The sequence below is a fragment of the Balaenoptera physalus genome (genome assembly GCF_965194825.1).
Source record: "Balaenoptera physalus genome assembly, chromosome: 20".
NCBI classification, from domain to species: Eukaryota; Metazoa; Chordata; class Mammalia; order Artiodactyla; family Balaenopteridae; genus Balaenoptera; species Balaenoptera physalus.
In genome coordinates, this window is record NC_138901.1 from 7,894,491 (window position 1) to 7,914,852 (window position 20,362).

A 20,362-nucleotide genomic window follows, 5' to 3' on the forward strand; every position below is an offset into this window, starting at 1 on the left:
GGATCTTAGTTCTCCGACCAGGGATTGAACCAGGCCACTGCAGAGAAAGTGCTGAGTCCTAACCACTGGACCGCCAGGGAATTCCCTCCGTAAGTACTTTTAGATTTCATCGGTATGCCCACTCCTGTCCAATGCCATCATTTAAAAACATTTGTATTTCCACCAACAAACCCAAATTATCTTTGCTTTTTCCCATCACACTCCCCAGAGCCTTTTCACAGAATTGTCACTGGTCCCCTGACCACTATCCTGCCGCCTGTGTGATACTCCATCAGATTCCTTGGAGCCCCGTCTACCTAGCACGGCCTCGCGATTCTAATCGGCTCACCACCTACAATGGTCAACTCAGATTTCCTCCCTTTGAGAACCTTGCAGAACAATCTCAGAACATACCATCGCCCCCCTTAGTCTTGGGGCCGAAGAAGACCCAGAGGCTTCTTAGGGGAAGAGGGGCTGGAATGACACAGGTGCTCTGTCAGCGTCACTCCCACAAGGGTGCTGAGAGCAGCGAGGATGGGGACCTGAGCCATCCCTGCCGCCAGCTGGGGCTCCTGGCAGAGCACGTGTGGGCCTGGGGAGGGTGGACCATGGGATGCTCCCCGGGTTCCCTCCGTGTGGGCGCTCCGTGAGGGGAGTGGCATCTGTGTGGGGAGGGAAGCGGCATGGAGAGGGGGACCAAGTGCCTGAGAAGCTGTCCTGACGGCCAAGCCAGCCTGAGGCACCTCAGTCACAGAATGGAACTTCGAACTTACAGCTGAGCGTGGTGAGGCCTGTTCATTCCACGGGACCTACCAAAGTGGATACTCCTGTCATTAACCCGACAGATGCTTCCAGAGAGTTCCCCAGCACTTTGCTACCAGTGTGACGCTAACGGCAGAACCCAAGAAACATTTCACCAAGAGAGCAGATGCACTTTCCCTCTCCCGTAAGAGCCCTTGAGACCTCGGGGTGAGGCTACGATGGGACCCTCAAGTCCCTCTCCCGGCAGCCGCCACTGTCATTCGGTTTCATGTCTGGCCTGAACGGTGAAGCCAGTTTAATCTGAGAATGGCTGGCTCCCAAGATCACCGTAAGGAAGCCCAGGCACTGTTTTCCTTCCAGGTCTCGTTTCCCTGCCGCAATCCCAGAGTGGAATAAACATCCACCAGCAGGTTGGCCAGAGGGAGTTAAGGAGAGGAGGAAGCAGAAGGCCTGGGGTCAGTTTCCACCAGCACGGGTGGCTGAAACAATTCCCAGTAGCTCCCTCTGCCAAAAAACGGGGGTTGGTGGGGAGCCGCTGGGGGGAGGCAGGAGCCTAGATTCCTCTCTTGAAGCCCAGTGAGCGGCCGGCTGGCACAGCTGCCCACAGACACAGGGCGGAGTGGGGGCAGAGATGTCATCTTCCCCAGCTAGTGAGCAAAACAGATCCTGCCTGTAACCTTTGCCACAGAAGCATCCCTGCTTTTGTGGAACAGGGATTAATCTATTCTCACAAATATTTTTTTTTCCTGGAAAATTTCAGCATACAGAATACAGGCTCTTGCCAGTTAGGAATGGAAGCCTCAGCGACAGCCCCTCGGATGTGCGCACGCCCAGCAAGCTTGGGGTTGGGTGTGGGTGAACATGAACTTTCACACGAAGTCTGGATAACATAAATGAGTTTCAAAATAAACAAACCGGACAGACAGACGTACATTTGGCAAAAAGACATGAGAAACAAATGGACAGACAGAAGCCAGGTAGAGTGGGAAGGCAGGAAGTGAAGCGTACCCTGGACCCCAGCCGCTCTGGCCCAGGCCTGGCTGGGTCAACGCTAAGTGGGAAGGGACCGGAGAGCCCTTGGGAAGGCCGGGGGAGGCGTCTCCGGGGATTACGGCTTCCTCCACCACAAGCCTGCATGGGGCCAGAGGGGTGAGGACCCGGGTCTTTTGCAAGCTGATGGAGAGTGGCAACCACAGGAGTTTGTGTCCCTCCAGCACCTGCAGCCACGTCGCCAAGAGAGTAAAGCACTGGACCCACGACGAGACGTGGCTGTCCTGAAGCTTAAACATGTCCAGGGCACGTTTAAGGGATTACAAACCACGCAACATGAAGGCAGTCTCTGCCGTGAACCCAGGAGGGGCAATTTCGACCTGGTCCACCGGGCAAGACGTGGCTTTAGAGCCATGGTTGGTGGAGCCCTTGGTGAGCACTGAGCAGAGGGGCATCAGTGCCCAGCGTGTGACCGACAGGTGGGCTCCTCCTGAGAACTCATCCCAGATTCAGTTTAGTGTCATGAGAAGGAATAAAGGGCGCGTTGATGGCCCTGATCAAATTTATAGAGTTAGGGCTCCAGGGAGAAGAGTCACCCTCGACCCCTGATCGTTCCTTTGGGATACAAATCTAGGGAGCGCAAGGCAACTGGTGGAAACCCAGGGCTCACTGGGTCACAGAGCTAGTCCATAAAACGCTGGCTTTGAAATTCCTCTCTGATCCTAACTAAGCACTCTCCTCTGAGGAGCTACAGGTTCCCTTTTCAAAGGGCTCAGGCTCTCTTTCCAAGACCTTCTCACAGAGGCCGTGTCTGCCTTAAACTGCCTGTTGATGGAAACAAGACCAGGCCCCCTGCCATGGGATCTGCAAGATCATGATGGAGGGGGCACGGTCAGGCCAAATCGGAAGGATCTGGAGGGATTTTTGCGCCTTTCTTCATGCCCAAATGGTCTCACTTAGAGCAGAGTCGCTCTTTGCCCAAGGGCTCTCCCGAGGCCGCCTCACTTCCTTTCAGCAACTGGCTCCCAGCATCTTAGCAAAGCCCATGCCTTCTTGCAGGAACTGCAGGGCAGGAGATGGGTGTCTCAGGGTGAGAGCAGGGGTGCGAGCAGGGGAGCGTCTCCCACCAAGTTCATGTTCGGCAGACTGCCACTCACCGGGTAAGCAGACCTCAGAGCACAGCTTATTGTCCAGTGCTTTCACGCTGGCGATGTCAAAGTCATTGTTATTGTCACACGCCATACCTAGAAATGCGAATGTCCTCTGGCCTGTAACGGAGTTAAGGCAGTTAGAGAGGGCCTGGCTGTGTTTTTCTCTGCTTCGCTGTCCTTAAAATAAAAATCTTAAGGATGGAGACAAAAAAAAAAATCAAATCATGTGTTAAAAAAAAGACAATAATTAAGTGGGTAAAGAGTGGACAATAAAGGAAACTGTGTGGGTATGTTTGTGTTCTCGCTCTGTTCTGCTCTGTTTCCTTAGTTGGCCCCTTTCCAGCCTTCGTTCCTGGGAAATCAGACCCTGGGGAGGGCTGTGGGATTCGGACACGCAGACCCGGGCCCAGAGCAGAGCTAAGCCAGGCTGGAAGAGCTAGCAGAGCCACGGGGGAAGCGATCCCGGCTCCGGCCTGTGTCTGTCGGTGCACGCGGGGTGTGTTTATGACCACAAGGCTCTGCGAAATGACTAACACATAAAACGGCAATTAAAGCTCTTTGGTTGCATAATTTTGCACCTCAAATCAAAGAATCACTTCGTTCGCAAAATTATGATTTATTTTCTTATGAGACTTAATTTGCTATTCTGAGTATGTTTTAAGGGGCTGACCAGAAACCTACAGTCGTGTAAGATGGGAAGGGGACAGTTTTAGATGTTATTTTTTCAAGCCCCCCACCCCGCTTTTTTTTCTTGGTGAAAGGGAGAGGAAGAAACATACATCTAGTGCTTACGGCATGTCAGGCGGAAACCACGTAAGGAATGTCAGGCGGAAACCACGTACTGCCCTGTGCCTTTTAGAAGCAAATATTCTACGGGGGGGCGACAATCACAATGGAGAAGTCGGAGCCTTGAGCCCTGAAGACATCAACCGAGGGGAGGTAGCGCCCAACCCCAGCTTGGCTGGCGCGCGAGTGCGGCAGAGGCACAGCCTGGGCGACCACCACTCCTCCGGCACTACTTGGCCAGGCGCGAGTGGTCAAGTGCGCATGCGCACCCCCTGCACACCACACCGCCCCCAAGCAGCTGCCAGCGCCAAAGCAGAAGCGACCAGCATGACATCTGCATCCAGGCTGGGATCCAGGTCTGCTCTGGAGGTTGCCCTTCTGCGGAGGCACCTCAGAGGAGCAGAGGGAAGAGACAGCGGTTCCTGGGACGCCTGGTCCTGCACTCCCAGGTGGGATTCCCAGCCCGCCCCCACTGCTTCCTTGCTCTATATGTAGGTCGTTCCTTTGCTTCTCGGCTTACTAGAAACAAAATTCTTCCGACTGAAGATATAAGTGACCTTATTTACGAAACAGAAATAGAGTCACAGATGTAGAAAACAAACTTATGGTTATGGTGGGGGGGGGGAAGGGAGCGGAGGGATAAATTGGGAGACTGGGATTGACATATACACACTACTATATATAAAATAGATAACTAATAAGGACCTACTGTAGAGCACAGGGGACTCTACTCAATACTCTGGAATGACCTATATGGGAAAAGAATCTAAAAAAGAGTGGATATACGTATATGTATAATTGATTCACTGTGCTGTACAGCAGAAACTAACAAACACTGTAAACCAACGATTCTAATTTAAAAAAGTATATATTTGAGGCCTGAATGATGGTAAAGAGAATCGTTCCAAGAGCCTACAGACACTAGTCTACGCTGAGCTGCTAACATCTCTTCCCCTCACCTTCGCTGTGCCGCCGGGGCTGTGATCCCTCTGCTACCGTAACATCAGCTGTTTTCTTCACTAAAGCAGGGAAACCTACTGCCTAACAGTCGTTCCCCCAAGGGGAGCAAGCTGTCCTCCTGCTGCTGCTGAGCTCTGGGGCTGCTGGAGCAGTTCCGTGAGACGCAGCTGAGAAGCTGAAGCAGGAAGGAAGGAGATGGGAATTGCCCAAGAAGCTTCAGGATCTACTCAGCGTAAATGGAGAACCACATGTATCTTCTGCAGCCTTGGCTCAGAGGCCCAGAAAGAGCCGGGAAGGCTGCTGAGGTCCTCAGATACTCTGCTTGCTTTGATATTCCATCAAGAAGACAACCTTTCCCCAAAGCCACACCCTTGAGCAGTGCCACCAAGTCACACCAGTGCCCCTTTCTGTACCCTTTAGAGAATACCCGGGAAAGAAATATAATAAAAGGGAGCAAAAGACCAGGTCTTTTACCATCTTCTTGTGTGGGTGATCCGTCCTCTTCTTCTAGAACATCATTTCCCTAGGACAGAAGGAAGGCACTATGAGTCCATAAAGCAGTGAAATGAGTCTATTGATTGGCAGAAGACAGAACTAATCACGCTCATGGTATCTATACATTTCCTGTCCGCGTGAGATGGCTAGGAGGCCCAGCAGAGGCAGATTTTGTTTGGCGAGGCAGGATCGGCCTGTAGGGACCGGGTCTCAGGCCCGTTACAGAGGGACCCTAGGACTGTCAGGAATAGCCTCGGTAATAGTTTAGCTCACACTGTTTCTCTCAGGTGGAAATAAAAGTTGTCAAATGAAAAAGCAAACCGTGAGATCATAAAACTTTCAGAAATCCTTCAGGATCCCCAACCCTATCCAGATACTCCTTTGAGAACATCTGGCTCAAGAGAAAGTCGTAGAGTCCCCACTGTGAGCTGGGCATTCCATATACTTGGGCCACACCTCCGTCAGAGCACTTCTCACGCTGAGTTATAACTCTGATTCCTCCATCAGACGGAGCTCCGGGATGGGTGGATTGGGGGGGTGGGCAGGCAAAAGCCGTGTCACTCGGTCTTTGTGTCCCCCAGTGCCATGAAGGTGTGAGACGCCTGTCCCAGGTAAATACTAAGTGAATTGGAGGACAAACACCCTCTCAAGGGTCTGGCCTGTAAGACTTGCCTCTAGAACTCACCCCACGCCTGTTACGCTGAGACCAGCGCCCTCTGCTAATCGGACGGTTCCTCTGCTCTGCATCCTGCCTCTAACAGATCCAAGCGCACCACCTTGGAAGGCTTCCTCCAGAACAGCCCCCGTCCTATTTGCATCCTCTGCCAGCGTCGGCAGTCCCTCTGACCGGGGCGGGGGCACCACCGTCCACCCTGCTCTTACCTCTGCATCCTGCTCTTCGGCGGCGGCGGCGGCGAGGCCCGCAAAGTTGCAGTCTGGAGACGCCGCCGGTGTCACCTGCAAAGGAGCAACAAAAGTCAAGGTGCAGATGCCACCGGCTCTCCTACCCAGCTCGCCTGGCAGCAAACCCAAACCAAGTCCTCAGGACAGAAGTGGTGCCACACGGAAGATCACATCTGAGGGAGTCTTTGATTCAACGACACGGTACCCTGTTTTCCGGGGCTCCCCTCCCGAGCACTGGGGGGCTTTGCCCATCTCCCTGGCAGGCCCCGGACTGAGCTCCTTGGGACTCGAGTACAGAGCAGAGCAGAGCGGCGAGGGCGATCCCATGCTCCTCTCTTACCTCTTCTTCTTCCGAGGGGGTCCTGCTGGCGGCCCGGGGGCAGGGGAGAGCCTCCCCCTCCTCTTCCGTGCCAGGGGCGATGTAGGAGCCGGACATGGAGGAGACGGTGTCGGTGCTGATCTGGGAGGACACCATGGACATGACCGACTGGGCCAGACTGCTGCTGGCAGGGTCTTTGGAGACAGGAGTTGGAGGAAGGACACGGAGGTCAGGCCCGGCTGCTGTGAGCGGACCGGGAGCAGAGCTCTCTCCCTGCACCCGGGCAGCAAGGACACCAGCGGCCCGGCCTGGCCCTCACCAAATAGGGTTTAGATGGAAGGTTTTCCAAGGTTTGGCTCCTTTACATTTTAGAGCTCCAAACTCAGCCTCAGGGATGAGGGATTTGCTTTTCCCTGTCATAATGTTAAAGAAAACCTTACGACGGCAGGACTGGGAGTGAGACAGCTGCTTCTCCCCCGAGCTCAGCCGCTAGGCCGCCCTCTCATTGCAAGAGAGCGAGTCTCACTTCCTCTCAAGCCAGGGCCTATTTTGTCTGCCGCTTAGGTATTAATTTGCTGCTCCCCAGTCCATCCGGGAGGAAATATTAGGAGCACTATGGACTCGGCTGACGGGGAAGGACCTGCAGTTGCTCCCGCCCCCCATCATGTACCTTCTGGGGAGGAAATTGTGGAGGAGAGAGGCGTCCCCGTGCAGGACGACTGGTCAATAGCTCCTGACGATGACAAGGTCAGGGTCTCACTTTCTGGGGTGATGCCACATTCCTGGGGGGAAAAGAAGTAAGCGCCAGTCAAACATGTTAGAGGGGAGGGGTCAGGGCAGGGGGCCTGGGCGAGGAGGAGGAAAGGGCATTGGAGAGGGGCGGCAGGAGGCGACATGCAGAGGGAGGGCCGGTTTCTCCTCGTCGTCACTTCTATGCAGCCCTGACCCGGAGTGGCTGTCTCCCGGGGGGAGGTGCAAGCACATCCTGCCCAAGGCCCAGCAGCTGCTGGAGCCACACAAAGACCGCAGCTCAGGTGACACAGGTCATCCAGCAGCTGTGACACGGGAACACCCCAGGTTTCCCCAGGATTACAAACAGCTCTCCTTCTGAAGGGAGAGAACACAAAACCAGCGGAGGCCCCGGTACCTGCTGGGCTTCTCCTCTGGGACGGAGGGTTAGTTCCAGCTCGATGGATCTAATACAAACACCGCTTGCCCCCCACCCCACGCCCGGCACCCCCATCAGTCAACTGGGCTCGCAACCTCGGTGCAGCCCAGGGCAGATGCAAAGGTCTACTGATTCTCTCTCTACAGCCTGTGTTCTCTCTTCCAGGTCTTCTTTTCTTAAAACCTTAGTTCAGGCAACCCTCCTGCCTGGCTTGGTCTGTCTCCTGCCTAAGCCAGCCTGCACACCTCCGCCAGGTGGGCCCTCGTGAAGCCACGTTCCCACTGTACCACTGGTCTGCTCAGGGCCCCCACTTCTGCTCCGTGCTTCATGTGTACTGTCCCTGCCACCAGGAATGTTTCTCTCACCTGTCTCTTCGTGTCTAAGAAATTTTGATACTCAGCTCAAACGCTGCTCCGCCATCACACTTGTGGTTCCCTCCACTTAACGTGATCCTCCACGGCACGTCAGTGTCTCTGTTTTGGGAGCACTTCTTTTCTCTGGTTAAAATTCATTCATTCATTCAACAAACACTTACTAACACCTATGTGCCAGATGTGGTGCTGTTATTCATGTACATGTCCTGTCTCCTACTGGACCATGAGCTCCTCAGGACAGGAATCGCTTTTCACCTTCCTATGCTCCGCTGCACCTAGCCCACTGCCTTACCAGCAGTGGGCTCGACAGCCCGCTGACCTCTGTTACATAAAGCCTGTGAGGGCGCACAGGGTAGAGGATCCCATCTTCCACTCGGACGCCTGGCTTTTCCACCGGCTGCGCCTGCGTCCAGAACCCGCCCTCCTCAGACATCTGCCCAGTTCGTCTCACCTCCTCTGTCCATGGACCACTTTTTTTTCTTGCCTGCAACTGCGTGGCATGTGGGATCTTAGTTCCCCAACCAGGGATCGAACCCACACCCCTTGCTGTGGAAGCACGGAGTCCTAACCATAGGACTGCCAGGGGAGTCCCCCTGTCCATGGACCACTTTTTTTTTTTTTTTTTAATCTCATTTAGTAATTACAACTTTTTTTTTTTAATTTTTATTTATTTATTTATGGCTGTGTTGGGTCTTCGTTTCTGTGCGAGGGCTTTCTCTAGTTGTGGCAAGTGGGGGCCACTCTTCATCGCGGTGCGCGGGCCTCTCACTATCGCGGCCTCTCTTGTTGCGGAGCACAGGCTCCAGACACGCAGGCTCAGTAGTTGTGGCTCACGGGCCTAGTTGCTCCGCGGCATGTGGGATCTTCCCAGACCAGGGCTCGAACCCGTGTCCCCTGCATTGGCAGGCAGATTCTCAACCACTGCGCCACCAGGGAAGCCCCATGGACCACTTTTTTTTTTTTTTAAATTATTTATTTATTTATTTATGGCTGTGTTGGTTCTTCGTTTCTGTGTGAGGGCTCTCTCTAGTTGTGGCAAGTGGGGGCCACTCTTCATCGCGGTGCGCGGGCCTCTCACTATCGTGGCCTCCCCTGTTGCGGAGCACACGCTCCAGACGCGCAGGCTCAGTAGTTGTGGCTCACGGACCCAGTCGCTCCGCGGCATGTGGGATCTTCCCAGACCAGGGCTCGAACCCGCGTCCCCTGCATTAGCAGGCAGACTCTCAACCACTGTGCCACCAGGGAAGCCCTGGACCACTTTTTAAAGCAAGCATCTCCACCCTTACGTGACACACGGATCCCCGGTACCACGTGACACATACGTTTTGTACTGGCTGTCTTTTGTGTCCACCCCACCCCAACCACGAAGCCTGTAAGCGCCAGGAGGGCAGGACTTTTGTGTCTCCCCACTGCTGCTGTCCTCAGCGTAAAGGATCATGCCTGGTCACTAACACAGGCCCCGTACACTGATAAAAGACTGAGTCTGGTGACACCTTTGCTGCTGTCTCAGAGAGTGTTCAAAAGGCGTTTGATGAATGAATGGGAGCAGACGGGCCGGAAGAGGCCAGCAGGCAGGAAGGAGAGCACCTGGAGTCCAAAACCAAACAAGGAAGGACAACGCACATTACCTCTCTGAGATGCTGGGCTGACGGTCTCTGAGACAGGTGCGTCTCAGATTCGCTGCATGAACGCTCATCTTCCTCTTCGTGCAGCACAGAAGAATTCTGGGAGATGGACCTGCATAAGCCCGGAGGGAGAAGCACCTGCAGCCAATGCCCCTTAAAGAACAGAACTCGCCTGCCCTCCCATTAACCAGACGTCACAGGGAGAAGAGGGCCCTGAGGGGAACCGAAGGGAACCTAAATCTTAGGAAGGAGCGGGGATGTGAGAAAGGGCACCAGAGGGTCTGAGACCTCTTCTGGGCGTCGGAAAATCGGAGTTTTACCTTTAGCTCCTTCAAACAATTGTGTCTGAACTGGGGGAAAACCACTGACATTTTTAGGGTTTCAATATTTTCATCTGTAAAATACCCTCCTTTCCTCTGCCGCGGAAACTTATGACTTGCTCCTAGTTGGATGTAAACGCCTAAGAAATACAGATCACAAGGTTCCTTCGGTCCTCAGACTAAGTGATGCTCCCAGGGGCCTGAATGACCCGAACGGTGTCATCGTCCCTATACCTGTCATCGTCCCTATGCCTGTCATCGTCCCTATGCCCCACACTCTCCTCCCACAGCGGAACACGTGAGAGCTTCGTCCGTCTGGATCCTCCTGAGTACCCAGGTACCAGCTTATTTTCCTCTCCCAAGGGATGGGATAACTTCCCCTCAGGTGCTAGCCCAGGTCTTCAGTGCAATGAGCAGCTCTGGGAACAGCCCAGAGGGTCTACACTGCCCTGGGACTTGGGACTCGAGCCAGCACCGAGGAGGTGAAAGATGGATTGAAAGCATCTCATCAAGGACCCCGGGGCCAACGCTATTGCATGCTGGCTACTCACTTGGAGAGACTGTTTCTGAGCTTGAGTCCTGGGCTGCTGCAGTCGGACAGGCGGTCGAGGGGGGAGAGCGTCCGGACAGGAGGCAGGTGGCCGTCACTGCCGTAGGAAGGCAGCATTCCCGAGCGGCGTCTGTCTCCAAGCACGTGGAGTGGGGGGACTGCCGGGGATGGGGTAAGGGGCCCATTGAGGGCCTCCAGAAGAGACACCACTTCATAACCCGGTGGAATGTTCTCTGAGGACTAGGGGAATCAGAGACAGGTTGGGAAATTAATTAAATACTCTTCGTTTTACGGTATGAGCGTGTTTCTTCCTCTGCGTTGGAAAAACGCTTTCTTTTACATCTAGTCTGGGGCTCTGGCAAAGGAAACCTTCTGTATTAGAAGCAGAAGAAAGATAAAATATCAGAGAACCGCATGTTCCTTGACTCTGCTTACAGATGAACTTCTTGTTAATACTGTTTATGTTTTCCGATTATAGTGGAAATATATGTTAAGCACAGGAAATTTGGAAAATACATAAAAGTGGAAAGAAGGAAGGAAAAAAGTCATCAACCATCAAATCACCCAAAGTGATAACTTTTGTTAGCATTCTAGTGTTATTTTCTTCCAAAGTTTTCTCCTCTGTACCGTTTACACAGTTGTGATCAATGTGTTAATGATAATTTTATACCCTGCTTACCTCACAGAACGTAAATATTTTCCTTCACATGCATCCCTTTTCATAGATACCATACATTTCCTTACTCTTCCATTGCTGCTGGCTATTTAGTTGTGTTCATTTCCTACCGTAAACAACACTTTGATGAACATCTGTTCGTCTATTGTGCACAAATCTCTTTTTTTCAGATCATCTTCTGGGTGTTAAATTCTAAGACCTTAGATTACCAAGTACAAACGTTTTTAAGGCTCTTAATATACACAGCTGTTTTGTTTTGTTTATTTTCAGTGATCTTTCTAGTTACACCCTTACAAGCAGTACAGATTACCTGTTTTAATTGCTTCTTGGCCAGCATGGGGTATCTTTAAAAAAGGAAGTTTTTAAATGTGAAAGGTGAAAAATGGTCTCTCATCTTAATTTGCATGTTGTTGATTTTTAACGTGGTTGACTTTTTAAAAAATGACTGCTGACCAGCTATGTTTCCTCTTCTGAGAAATTTTTTATATATCCTTTGCCCATTTATCTACTATTTCATTCAGGTGAGTTATGGTAAAGATACTAGCCTTTCCTCTGATGCAAATGTTGTGAGTACATTTTTTTTCTTTAGATGATTTGCTGTTTGGTTTTAACTTTGGTCATCTTTTACACATCTAAAGTTTAAAAATTTTTATGCGATAAAATCTACATGTTCGGGACTTCCCTGGCGGTCCAGTGGTTAAGACTCCGCACTTCCACTGCAGGGGGTGCGGGTTTGATTTCTGGTCAGGGACCTAAGATCCCACATGCTGCGTGGCATGGCCAAAAAAAAAACTGCAGGTTCTTTTTTTGGCAGTGTTCCATTGTTTTCAAGCTTAGAGAGCCCTCTCCCATCCATAGTCAACTAAAGAATCATCTATAATTTATTCTAGGTTTTTAATGTTTGGCTTGCTCTGTTTTTAGTGCAGTTAACTAGTTACCCCACCTGGAATTTGTTATCTGGTAAGGAGTGAAGTGCTAAACTGATTGTTCCTCCCTAAAGCACTACCTAATCATTCCAATACCATTTACTGAATAATTGATAATTAATCTCTTCCACTAGCGTGTTAACCTAAAGACAAGACCTTCTGGTCTATAACTACAAAGCGTGGAGGTTTGACACCATCACTTACACCACGAGACAGAGGTGAATTATTTCATCTACGTTGCTCCCAGTCCCCGAGGCCACGAAATGAGACAAAGAGAAACAGTTACCTTCTCGGAGGATTCAGATAAAAATGGTAAATTGTATCTAAATCCCAAACAATCATCCCCTTGTTTCTGCTTGGGGGCGTTCCAGAGCTGGACCCCATCCCCACCCCCATCCGCCCGGACACGGAGTGAAATGGCAAGCTGACAGCTCTAGGGATGGTAAATGTTAGTTGGACGCTGAGTCCCCAAGGTGGAAAGGGGAGGTTTTAATGATCAGAACCTCATTTTCCACTGTACTATCGGCTGGTTTTTAACACAACGTGATCTCGGCCAGCTTACTCAGTACTTCAGAATGCCAAGGTTTAATTACTTGCCACAAAGTCACGTGAAGAAGGACAAAAGGTGAAAAAAGCCCAACTTACTGAATGCTCTTCTGAGTCGGATGTCTGGGATGAGAGGATGGGGTTAAAGCTGGTTGGGGACAGGGGGCCCAGTTTCTTCCTCATGGCTCTGATCTGAAGCAGTGCCCGGAAGGCTGTGAAGAAGAAAACAGGCCATCAGGACACGGTGAGGCAGGACTCAGGATGGACAAGAGCCCGCACGGAAGCCACGACCCCTTCTCCCCCGAGGGCTGACCTCGGGGACCCAGCAGGGCCTCCGGGGCTTACGCAGTCGGCAGATGGGGCAGTTGTTGGCCTGGTAGCGCAGGGTGTCCGCGCAGGTGTTACACAGGCAGAGGTGACGACACGGCAGGATCAAGGTGTCCCGCACATCCGAGAGACACACCACACACTCGGCACTGTTATCTCTCACTTCATCCTCAGCCACCTGGCCGGGGGACAGAAATTTAGCCAGCGTCACAGAGACCCTCACGTCACATACTTTCTTTAGAAGGTAGCCTGCCTGCAGAGCTGAGACCATGCACTTGGTAAACTACATTGAACTTGGTAGTTTACCAAGTGCACTGGCACACTCAGTTTCACTTCTTCTGGCAACTGTTTGTCTCAAGCACATCCTCTGAGGCTGAGATCTGGTCCTGTCTGACAGTGGGAGCTGAAGGGGCCCGGGAGGCCACCCAGGGAAGTGGGGAGCAATGAACCGAGTGAGCAGAGCCCTGCCGAAGAACCGATCCAAACCAGCCTATATTCTCATTTCCAAAGTTATGTAAGTATAATCATCTGAAACGAGGAAGAAGAAATACCCTTCTAGGACCAAATGGATTCCAGAGTTCGGCATGCTGAGTTCCTAGATCCTGGCTGAATCAGAGAAGCTCTCACTCTGCCTCCTGGGAAGAGTACATTCAGAACTGTGGATGGAACTTGCCTTAGACTCTTGCGTGTTGTACTTGTTTTCAATTCCATAGATCTCCTGAAGGAGGTAGCTGACCCCATCCACCTGAAGAGCAAATGGAAAAGTTCAAGGGCAGGCTGGTTCTACCGAGAGATGAGTGGGAACTCACCCCCCACCCCCCCACCTCCTTCGGTAACCAAGGACTACTGATTCACAATGAAAAAAATCAAAGGCCTAGAAGAGTGAAGGAGGCTCTTATTTACTTATGTGTTCTCTTGGGGAGGGGAACGAAAATCAAATGCTTAATTCACCCGCCCTTATCCCCAACAGGGAACGTGCGCCAATACAACAGTAACACTCGTACTGCAGACCGCTATCACGGACAGTCAAGGAAGGCAGAAACTAGGAAAAGGATGGAAGACCATGTGTCAGAAGCATTGGCTATGTAATAAAAGCTAAGTTTAGACACTATAAACGGGAAGCAATGGGAATGGTAAAGAAAGAGAAGAAATGGGCAAGGAAAAGAGGGGAAGGGAAAATGCAGAAGCAAAGAGAGAGCAGGACCTTGAAGGAGGGGCCGATTGCGCCCCCTCCCCGGCCACGGAGCCACCCCATCTCCAACACGTGGCAAAATATGACCCTCCTGTTGGCCCTGCTTCTTAAAACCTCAACTTTGGGAACTGCCTGGCAGTCCAGTGGTTAGGACTCAGCGTTCTCACTGCCAGGGGGCCTGGGTTCAACCCCTGGTTGGGGAACTAAGATCCCGCAAGCCCCGAGGCACAGCCAAAAAAACCCAAAAAAACCAAAAAAAATTAGAACCTCAACTTCAATGCCCAGTTTGACTCCCACTAGCTTGGGCCATGTTGGTGCCAAAGCTGGCCCCTCACTTGTTTCTTTATGCCTGCCCACTCCTCTCCCCTGCCCCCCACCCTGTCCCAGTGATCCCCGCCCCTAAGGCCCAGCCTCTCACCGATTTCCCATCCCACTCTCCAGTCTGACAAAGGCTGTTGCTGATGCCAATCTTGCGACAGAAGAAGAGATAAACTATTTCCCTTGAGCTACCCTAGCCTTTCCATCCCATCCAGGAGCCCTGGAGAACCAGGCCTTCCCATGAGGCAACTCACTGAGGCCAGGCCTTTCCAGGCCATACCCTGGGCTCAGGATCTGTTATCTCCTCTGCCTCTCTTAAAACTTGCTTTAACACAGTGATTATATTGGAAAGGACATCATCAACAAATTTATACTAAAGTATTACTGACTACTATTGACCTCACTAAGGGTGGAGAGCACTTAATACCTGAAAGAATGAATGATGTAGAATTTCAGGTTTCTGTCACCCATCTGCGGGGGGGACCCTTTCTTTGCATCTCAACCCGAGGCCTACCCTGTCCCCCACCCGACTGCTCCACAACCTCTGTGTGATGACCCACCTTCCCTTGGCAATGCCACTGACACCTCTCCCCTCCTTGTCTTCCATGACCCTCCTCCTGCCTCTGCAAGAGTGGAACGAAAGTGCTGGCACACAGCGGGGGTTAGGACTTCCAGCAGATATATGCATAACTTGCTGATCATTCTGGAAGGGGGCAGATGGTCAGCAAACTTGGAATGTGAGAAAAGGAATGTTGGGATAAATTAAGCCAAGAGCTCCAACTGGCCTTGAACTGGACCCCAATACTTTTATCCTTTAGCTGGAAATGTTTCTCACCCTGGCATTTTAAATAAAAACATTCTCCCTAAACCTAAACTCAGGAGATAAATCTTGTCCTTTCATTTTCTAAAGTCCTCTGCTCAGATAATGGCTGCCTCACCACCAACAATTCTGGAACAACAGAGACACCAAAAATCAGTATTCCTTTCAGGCCACCCAAGTAGTTTCCAACACAGAAAAGCATTCCCTGTTTGCTTTTCTTCTTTGATTTAAAAAAAGGGGGGTGGGGGTGGAAGGGAAAGAAGAGTGCTTTAGCAAAAGAGTGGAGAGAGAGAAGGGGATACACCAACAGTCCCTGGCCCTCGAATACTTACTACTTGTTTCTGTTTGAGGGGCTTGACACAGAAAGTCCCATCTGTGTGCTGGAGCGAAAATACAACAGTTATGAAGGAGGGCAACGAGGATCAGCTGTTCTTTTGTTACTTCTCTCAACTACACACCTCCTGGAGGCCCCCCCAGCCCCCCACACCCTGCCAGTGTGGAATGACAGACTCCTCATACGGGAAGGGTCTTCAAGCACATAGTCTAGCCCTTCTGCTTTAAGAAGAGGAAACGATGGACTTCCCTGGTGGTCCAGTGGTTAAGAATCGGTCAGGGAACTAAGATCCCACATGCCGTGGGGCAACTAAGCCCGAGCGCCGCAACTACTGAGCCCATGCACTACAACTAGAGAGAAGCCCTGGCACCACAGCGAAGATCCTGAGTGCCATAAATAAGACCCGACGCAGCCAATAAATAAATAAATAAATATTAAGAAAAAAAAAAGAAGAGGAAATGAGGCCTAAGGAGTTGAAGGTCATGCAGCAAGTTGGTGGCGTAGCCCCCGGTGTGGTGCTTCCCCCAGCTCCCTGCACAGCCTCCGAGCCGGACCCACTCTGCCGAGCCCAGGCAGCCAGCGAACAGGGCTCCACGTGTCCTCACAGGAAAGACAGAGCAACATGTACCAAAGTGAGGCCCTATAACATTACCCACTGACCTTTTCAAAAGTGCCCAGCAGGACGTGGCAATGGCCAAAATACTCTGAAACAAATAAAGGCACATGGATGAAGAAGAAGAAAGCCAACAACACACCTCGATTCCACTCACCTTCCCCGGGTCCCACAGTCTGGCAAAACGAACCCTCTGGCTGTCACGGGAAGGGGCAGGTTACGTCACCCAATAGGACTCTCGTTGCCCGAGGAGCGTGGGAGCAGGAGTGCGTGGGGATGTGGGAACTGCCTGATACCCATGGGGGAGGCGTGTTGTTCTGAGGCCGCAGCCACTGCCAGGCCTGCACGCTACATACGGGCGCGTGTGCAGCCAAAGAAGACAGGAAGCACACGTACCGTCTCCTTCATCCACCACAGCATGGACCACTAACGGGTAAACCTCTCTGTCCAGGTCAAAGCCAAGCTGAAAGAAAAGGAAAAAAAAAAAGGGACTTAACACATTTAAAGGGCACAGTAATCCGTCAGAAAGGGAGGGCCCGTCAGGAAGCCTGGACCTCATCTCTGTTCCTCATCCATCAACCTGGTAACGACCTAAGTCCATAGCATTGAAGGCCACCAGTCTCTTTGTAAAAAATCTCATAGATGTAAAGGCTTCTAACCTGCAGGTCTTTCCTTTGGGCATGGCTTTCTCAAAATATCCTGGGTTAATGGGCTACTTTGGGATGGAAAAACTAGATGTATCCTTCCCAGGGCATGAAGACGTTACAAGGCTGAAGGGGAGCATGGCCTTCGAGTACCCGGGCCTATCCTTTGCTGCTGGCCAGGGTCCTGAGTAGCTCCCACGCCCTGTGGGTCTGTGGGCAGAACCTGCCCTGCACTTTCTCCCAGCGGCCGGTCCCCTCTGCCAGCCGGCAGCTCACCTCCTCTTCAGCCCACTCGGAGGGGTCCACAGTGTGGGAGGGCAGGCAGAACTGCTGGCACACCCCACGCTTGTAGTGCACCGTCTCTGACTGCAGGCTGTTGTCTTTGGGGATGTAGCTGTTGATCAAAGTGGGAAGCAAAGCAGAAGTTACTATCTGACGGTTTCCTCTGTCTCATGCCTGTTTTCAGTTATCAACAGGTTCTCAGTATAGAGTGGAAGAGAAAAGAGAAGAAAAGATCTTCTTTATAATCTGTTTCCTTTGCCCTTGCTTGGTAATGCTATTAAAGTTATCTATTCCACCCTCATATCCACAGAAAGGTAGCTTAATAGATTTTTAACAGCATCATGATGACCTGAAGGACTATGCTGATATCCGTCACTGTACCAAGATGACATAGTTTGAAGGGGAAAGGTGAAGAAGTAAGGCTGTGTAGAAGAAAATCCAAATTCAGGAACCAGCTCTCACCTGGGTGTAGAAAAAGAATGTTTTCCTCCACAGGTGAGCACGTCAGGCACAGACCCTAACCTGTCTCGGAAGGACGTGGCTCCCCTGGTCCTTTGTTCTTACCTGGCAATCCCATTCTGGAACTCTTCGGTGGCCTGATAATAGATGGTGATGGCCACCCGAGCATCCGTGTCAAAGGTGAACTCCACGTTGTAGTGGACTTTTGCTCTGCCGGCCTCTTCCCCCGGGGTCTTCACTTCCTCGGCACATCTAGAAAACCACAAAGACTCAGCATTTCGGGGTAGCAAATTAATATTTTAAAAGTAATCTTTTTTCTTTTCTTTTTTTTGTGGGATCTTAGTTCCCTGACCAGGGATGGAACCATGCCCCCTGCAGTGGAAGTGCAGAGTCCTAACCACTGGACTGCCAGGGAATTTCCTTTTCTTTTTCTTTTTTTTGTAATATTTATTTATTTGGTTGCACCAGGTCTTAGTTGCGGCTCGAGGGCTCCTTAGTTGTGGCATGCATGTGGGATCTAGTTCCCTGGCCAGGGATTGAACCCAGGCCCCCTGCATTGGGAGCGAGGAGTCTTATCCACTGCGCCATCAGGGAAGTCCCCTGTTTTCTTTTTTTAATTGAACATATTGTGGGCTTCCCTCCGTGATCATACACTTTCCTTCCTCATTTTGAATGACGGCAGAGCACGTTGTTACCACTATCAGGGGGCATTTAGGCGATTTCTGATATTTCACGGTGCCACAGTGAACATCCTTGTGCACTTGCCAGGCTTTTAAAAAAAAAAAGTTTTTAATTTTAGTCAAAGTTACTAATCACATAGTTTAAATAGTTTCCACAAGGCTCGTGACAAAAACCCAGCAGGTCTCTTTCTGTCCCTTTTCCTCTTCTTTAGAGAAAACCCGCCTTTACCTCTGTAGCTGACCATTTTGGCATTCATCTGCATGTCAATTTTTCAGTTTTAGGCATTATCTACTGACTTCCTACTATGGAAATGAGACTTTCTCTTTCCTCACTCTGCTCCATATAGGGACACCCCTTCCACCATGTGATACACCATGATTTTGTTAGCTCAGTACATCTTCGTCTATACGACTGTGAGTCCATCAACATTATTCACAGCTCAGCCACAGAGTAATCTCTAATTATTTTTCCTTTCCTGTGTGAGTTTTTCTTAGAGCTTGTGCTCATTTTGCTTTTTTTTCAGTTGCTTAGTCTTTTAGGCACTAGTCACTAATTCAAATTCAAACTCTTCGGCTGTCTACATCTCAACGTTCAGAGGTACCAGGTATTCTATGCACCTTGTCTTTTTGAGCAGGACGCTTATGGAGTGTCCTTCTGACCTGCTCCATCTGGACCCTGATCCCTCCGTACCTGCACATGGCCGCCACCCTGGAATCTCCCTGTCCCATCTCCCTGTGTGTCCCTTTTGCCTCTCTCCCAGAGAATCGCATGCTTCCTGCACCTCCTGGCTTCCTCTTTCTTGGGTTACGCTTTCATTTTGCTGGAGCACAACTTCCAGTAGCTTCCTGAAAAGGGGTGTGTTGGAGGGATAAACTTTTCGAGAGATTTTATTATACAATCACACTTCATTGAAAGTCTGGCTGAGGGAATTCCCTGGTGGTCCAGTGGTTAGGACTCTGTGCTTTCACTGCTGAGGATGAGGGTTCAATCCCTGGTTGGGGAACTAAGATCCCGCAAGCCACGAGGCCAAACAAACAAACAAACAAAAAAGTCTGGCTGAGTAAAGAATTCTGGATTATAAATACTTTAAAAAAGTCATTTCAGAGCATTGCTGCATTATCTTTTAGCTCCCAGGGTCGCTTTCATCATCGATTGGGCTGGGCAGTCAGTGGACCTTTGTAGAAACTCTTAAATTATGTATGTCACCGGTGATTCCTTCCTTCTATAGTCTCCATTCTCTCTTTCTAGAGCCATTAGTTGGCTGTTGGACCCTCTAAACGGACCTTATATTCTTCGTATCTTTCCTCTTCTGTTTTCCATATCTTTGCCTTTATGCTCCACTTCCTAGAACATTTCAACTTTTCTTCTGACATTCTATTGATTTTTTCATTTCTATGTTTTTAAGCTCTGAGAGCCTTGTTTGTTTGCTAAATGCTTTGTGTCACTGTGTCTGTGAAATAAGAAGGCAGTATCTTCTCTATGTCTCTGAGGCTACAAATCAAGGTTTCCTCTTCCTGCATAGTTTTTTTTTTTTTTTTCCTGCATAGTTTTTATTTCCACTTTTTTCCCCTGTTGGCTTGTTTTACAATTGTCTTTCATATGATAGGCGTTCCTTATACATCTGAGAATCTTTGGTTGTCTGCTCATACTAAGACATTTAAACCCCCTAACTGTGGTCCATGGGGACTTCCCTGGTGGTCCAGCGGTTAGGATTCCACGCTTCCACTACAGGGAGCATGGGTTCGATCCCTGGTCAAGGAACTAAGATCCTGCATGGCACGTGGCCCAAAAAAATAAAATCCTGATTGGAACTGAGTGCATGGTGGGGCTTGGGGACGCTAGGCTTCCCTGGGGACTCATCTGGGTCTGGCGCAGAACCTCCAAAGCCAGTCTCTTTGGTCTTCCCACCTGGGGGGGCCTGATTGTCCAAAGAACAGTTTCCCTCTCTTCTAACAATGGCCGGGCTGCTGGCATTCTGGGCTTAGAGTTGGGGTTGGGGGGCAGGCTGGAGGGCTCAACATCCAACGTTTCTGAATTCACTTAACCCCCTGATTTCAGTAGTGAGTCCAGCCCTTAGCTGTGCCTCGGTCCCCCAAGTCCAGAGATTCTCTGTTTGAACTTTTCCAGTGAGCGTCCTCTGCTAGCCTTTTGCCAGGGTGTGG

The 20,362-nt window shown here is 50.8% G+C and overlaps 1 protein-coding gene and 1 long non-coding RNA gene across 6 annotated transcripts in view; one reads left to right on the forward strand and one right to left on the reverse strand.

Moving 5' to 3' along the window:
- RNF157 (ring finger protein 157) overlaps positions 1–20,362 on the reverse strand; it is a 79,986-nt gene that overhangs the window by 5,552 nt on the left and 54,072 nt on the right. For 2 of the 5 annotated variants that reach the window (XR_014257313.1, XM_082440240.1), the window contains exons 4-18: positions 17,625–17,771; positions 17,055–17,172; positions 16,531–16,597; positions 16,182–16,225; positions 15,520–15,567; positions 13,531–13,602; positions 12,876–13,035; positions 12,630–12,742; positions 10,384–10,622; positions 9,516–9,624; positions 7,016–7,127; positions 6,367–6,539; positions 6,006–6,080; positions 5,103–5,151; positions 2,889–2,999 (exon numbers count right to left, since the gene is read on the reverse strand). Coding sequence is in view for 4 of the 5 variants with exons in the window: in XM_082440240.1 (XP_082296366.1) it covers positions 2,889–2,999; positions 5,103–5,151; positions 6,006–6,080; positions 6,367–6,539; positions 7,016–7,127; positions 9,516–9,624; positions 10,384–10,622; positions 12,630–12,742; positions 12,876–13,035; positions 13,531–13,602; positions 15,520–15,567; positions 16,182–16,225; positions 16,531–16,597; positions 17,055–17,172; positions 17,625–17,771 (1,637 nt within the window). In the remaining variant the exon portion in view is untranslated. Of the gene's footprint in view, positions 1–752; positions 789–2,888; positions 3,000–5,102; positions 5,152–6,005; positions 6,081–6,366; positions 6,540–7,015; positions 7,128–9,515; positions 9,625–10,383; positions 10,623–12,629; positions 12,743–12,875; positions 13,036–13,530; positions 13,603–15,519; positions 15,568–16,181; positions 16,226–16,530; positions 16,598–17,054; positions 17,173–17,624; positions 17,772–20,362 lie in introns of those variants that run through there. The other 3 variants (XM_082440242.1, XM_082440243.1, XM_082440241.1) reach the window with 3 other exon arrangements.
- Positions 3,006–5,104, forward strand: LOC309649817. Its single transcript, XR_014257317.1, has 2 exons — positions 3,006–4,117; positions 4,694–5,104. It is a non-coding gene; the product is annotated as an uncharacterized lncRNA (long non-coding RNA).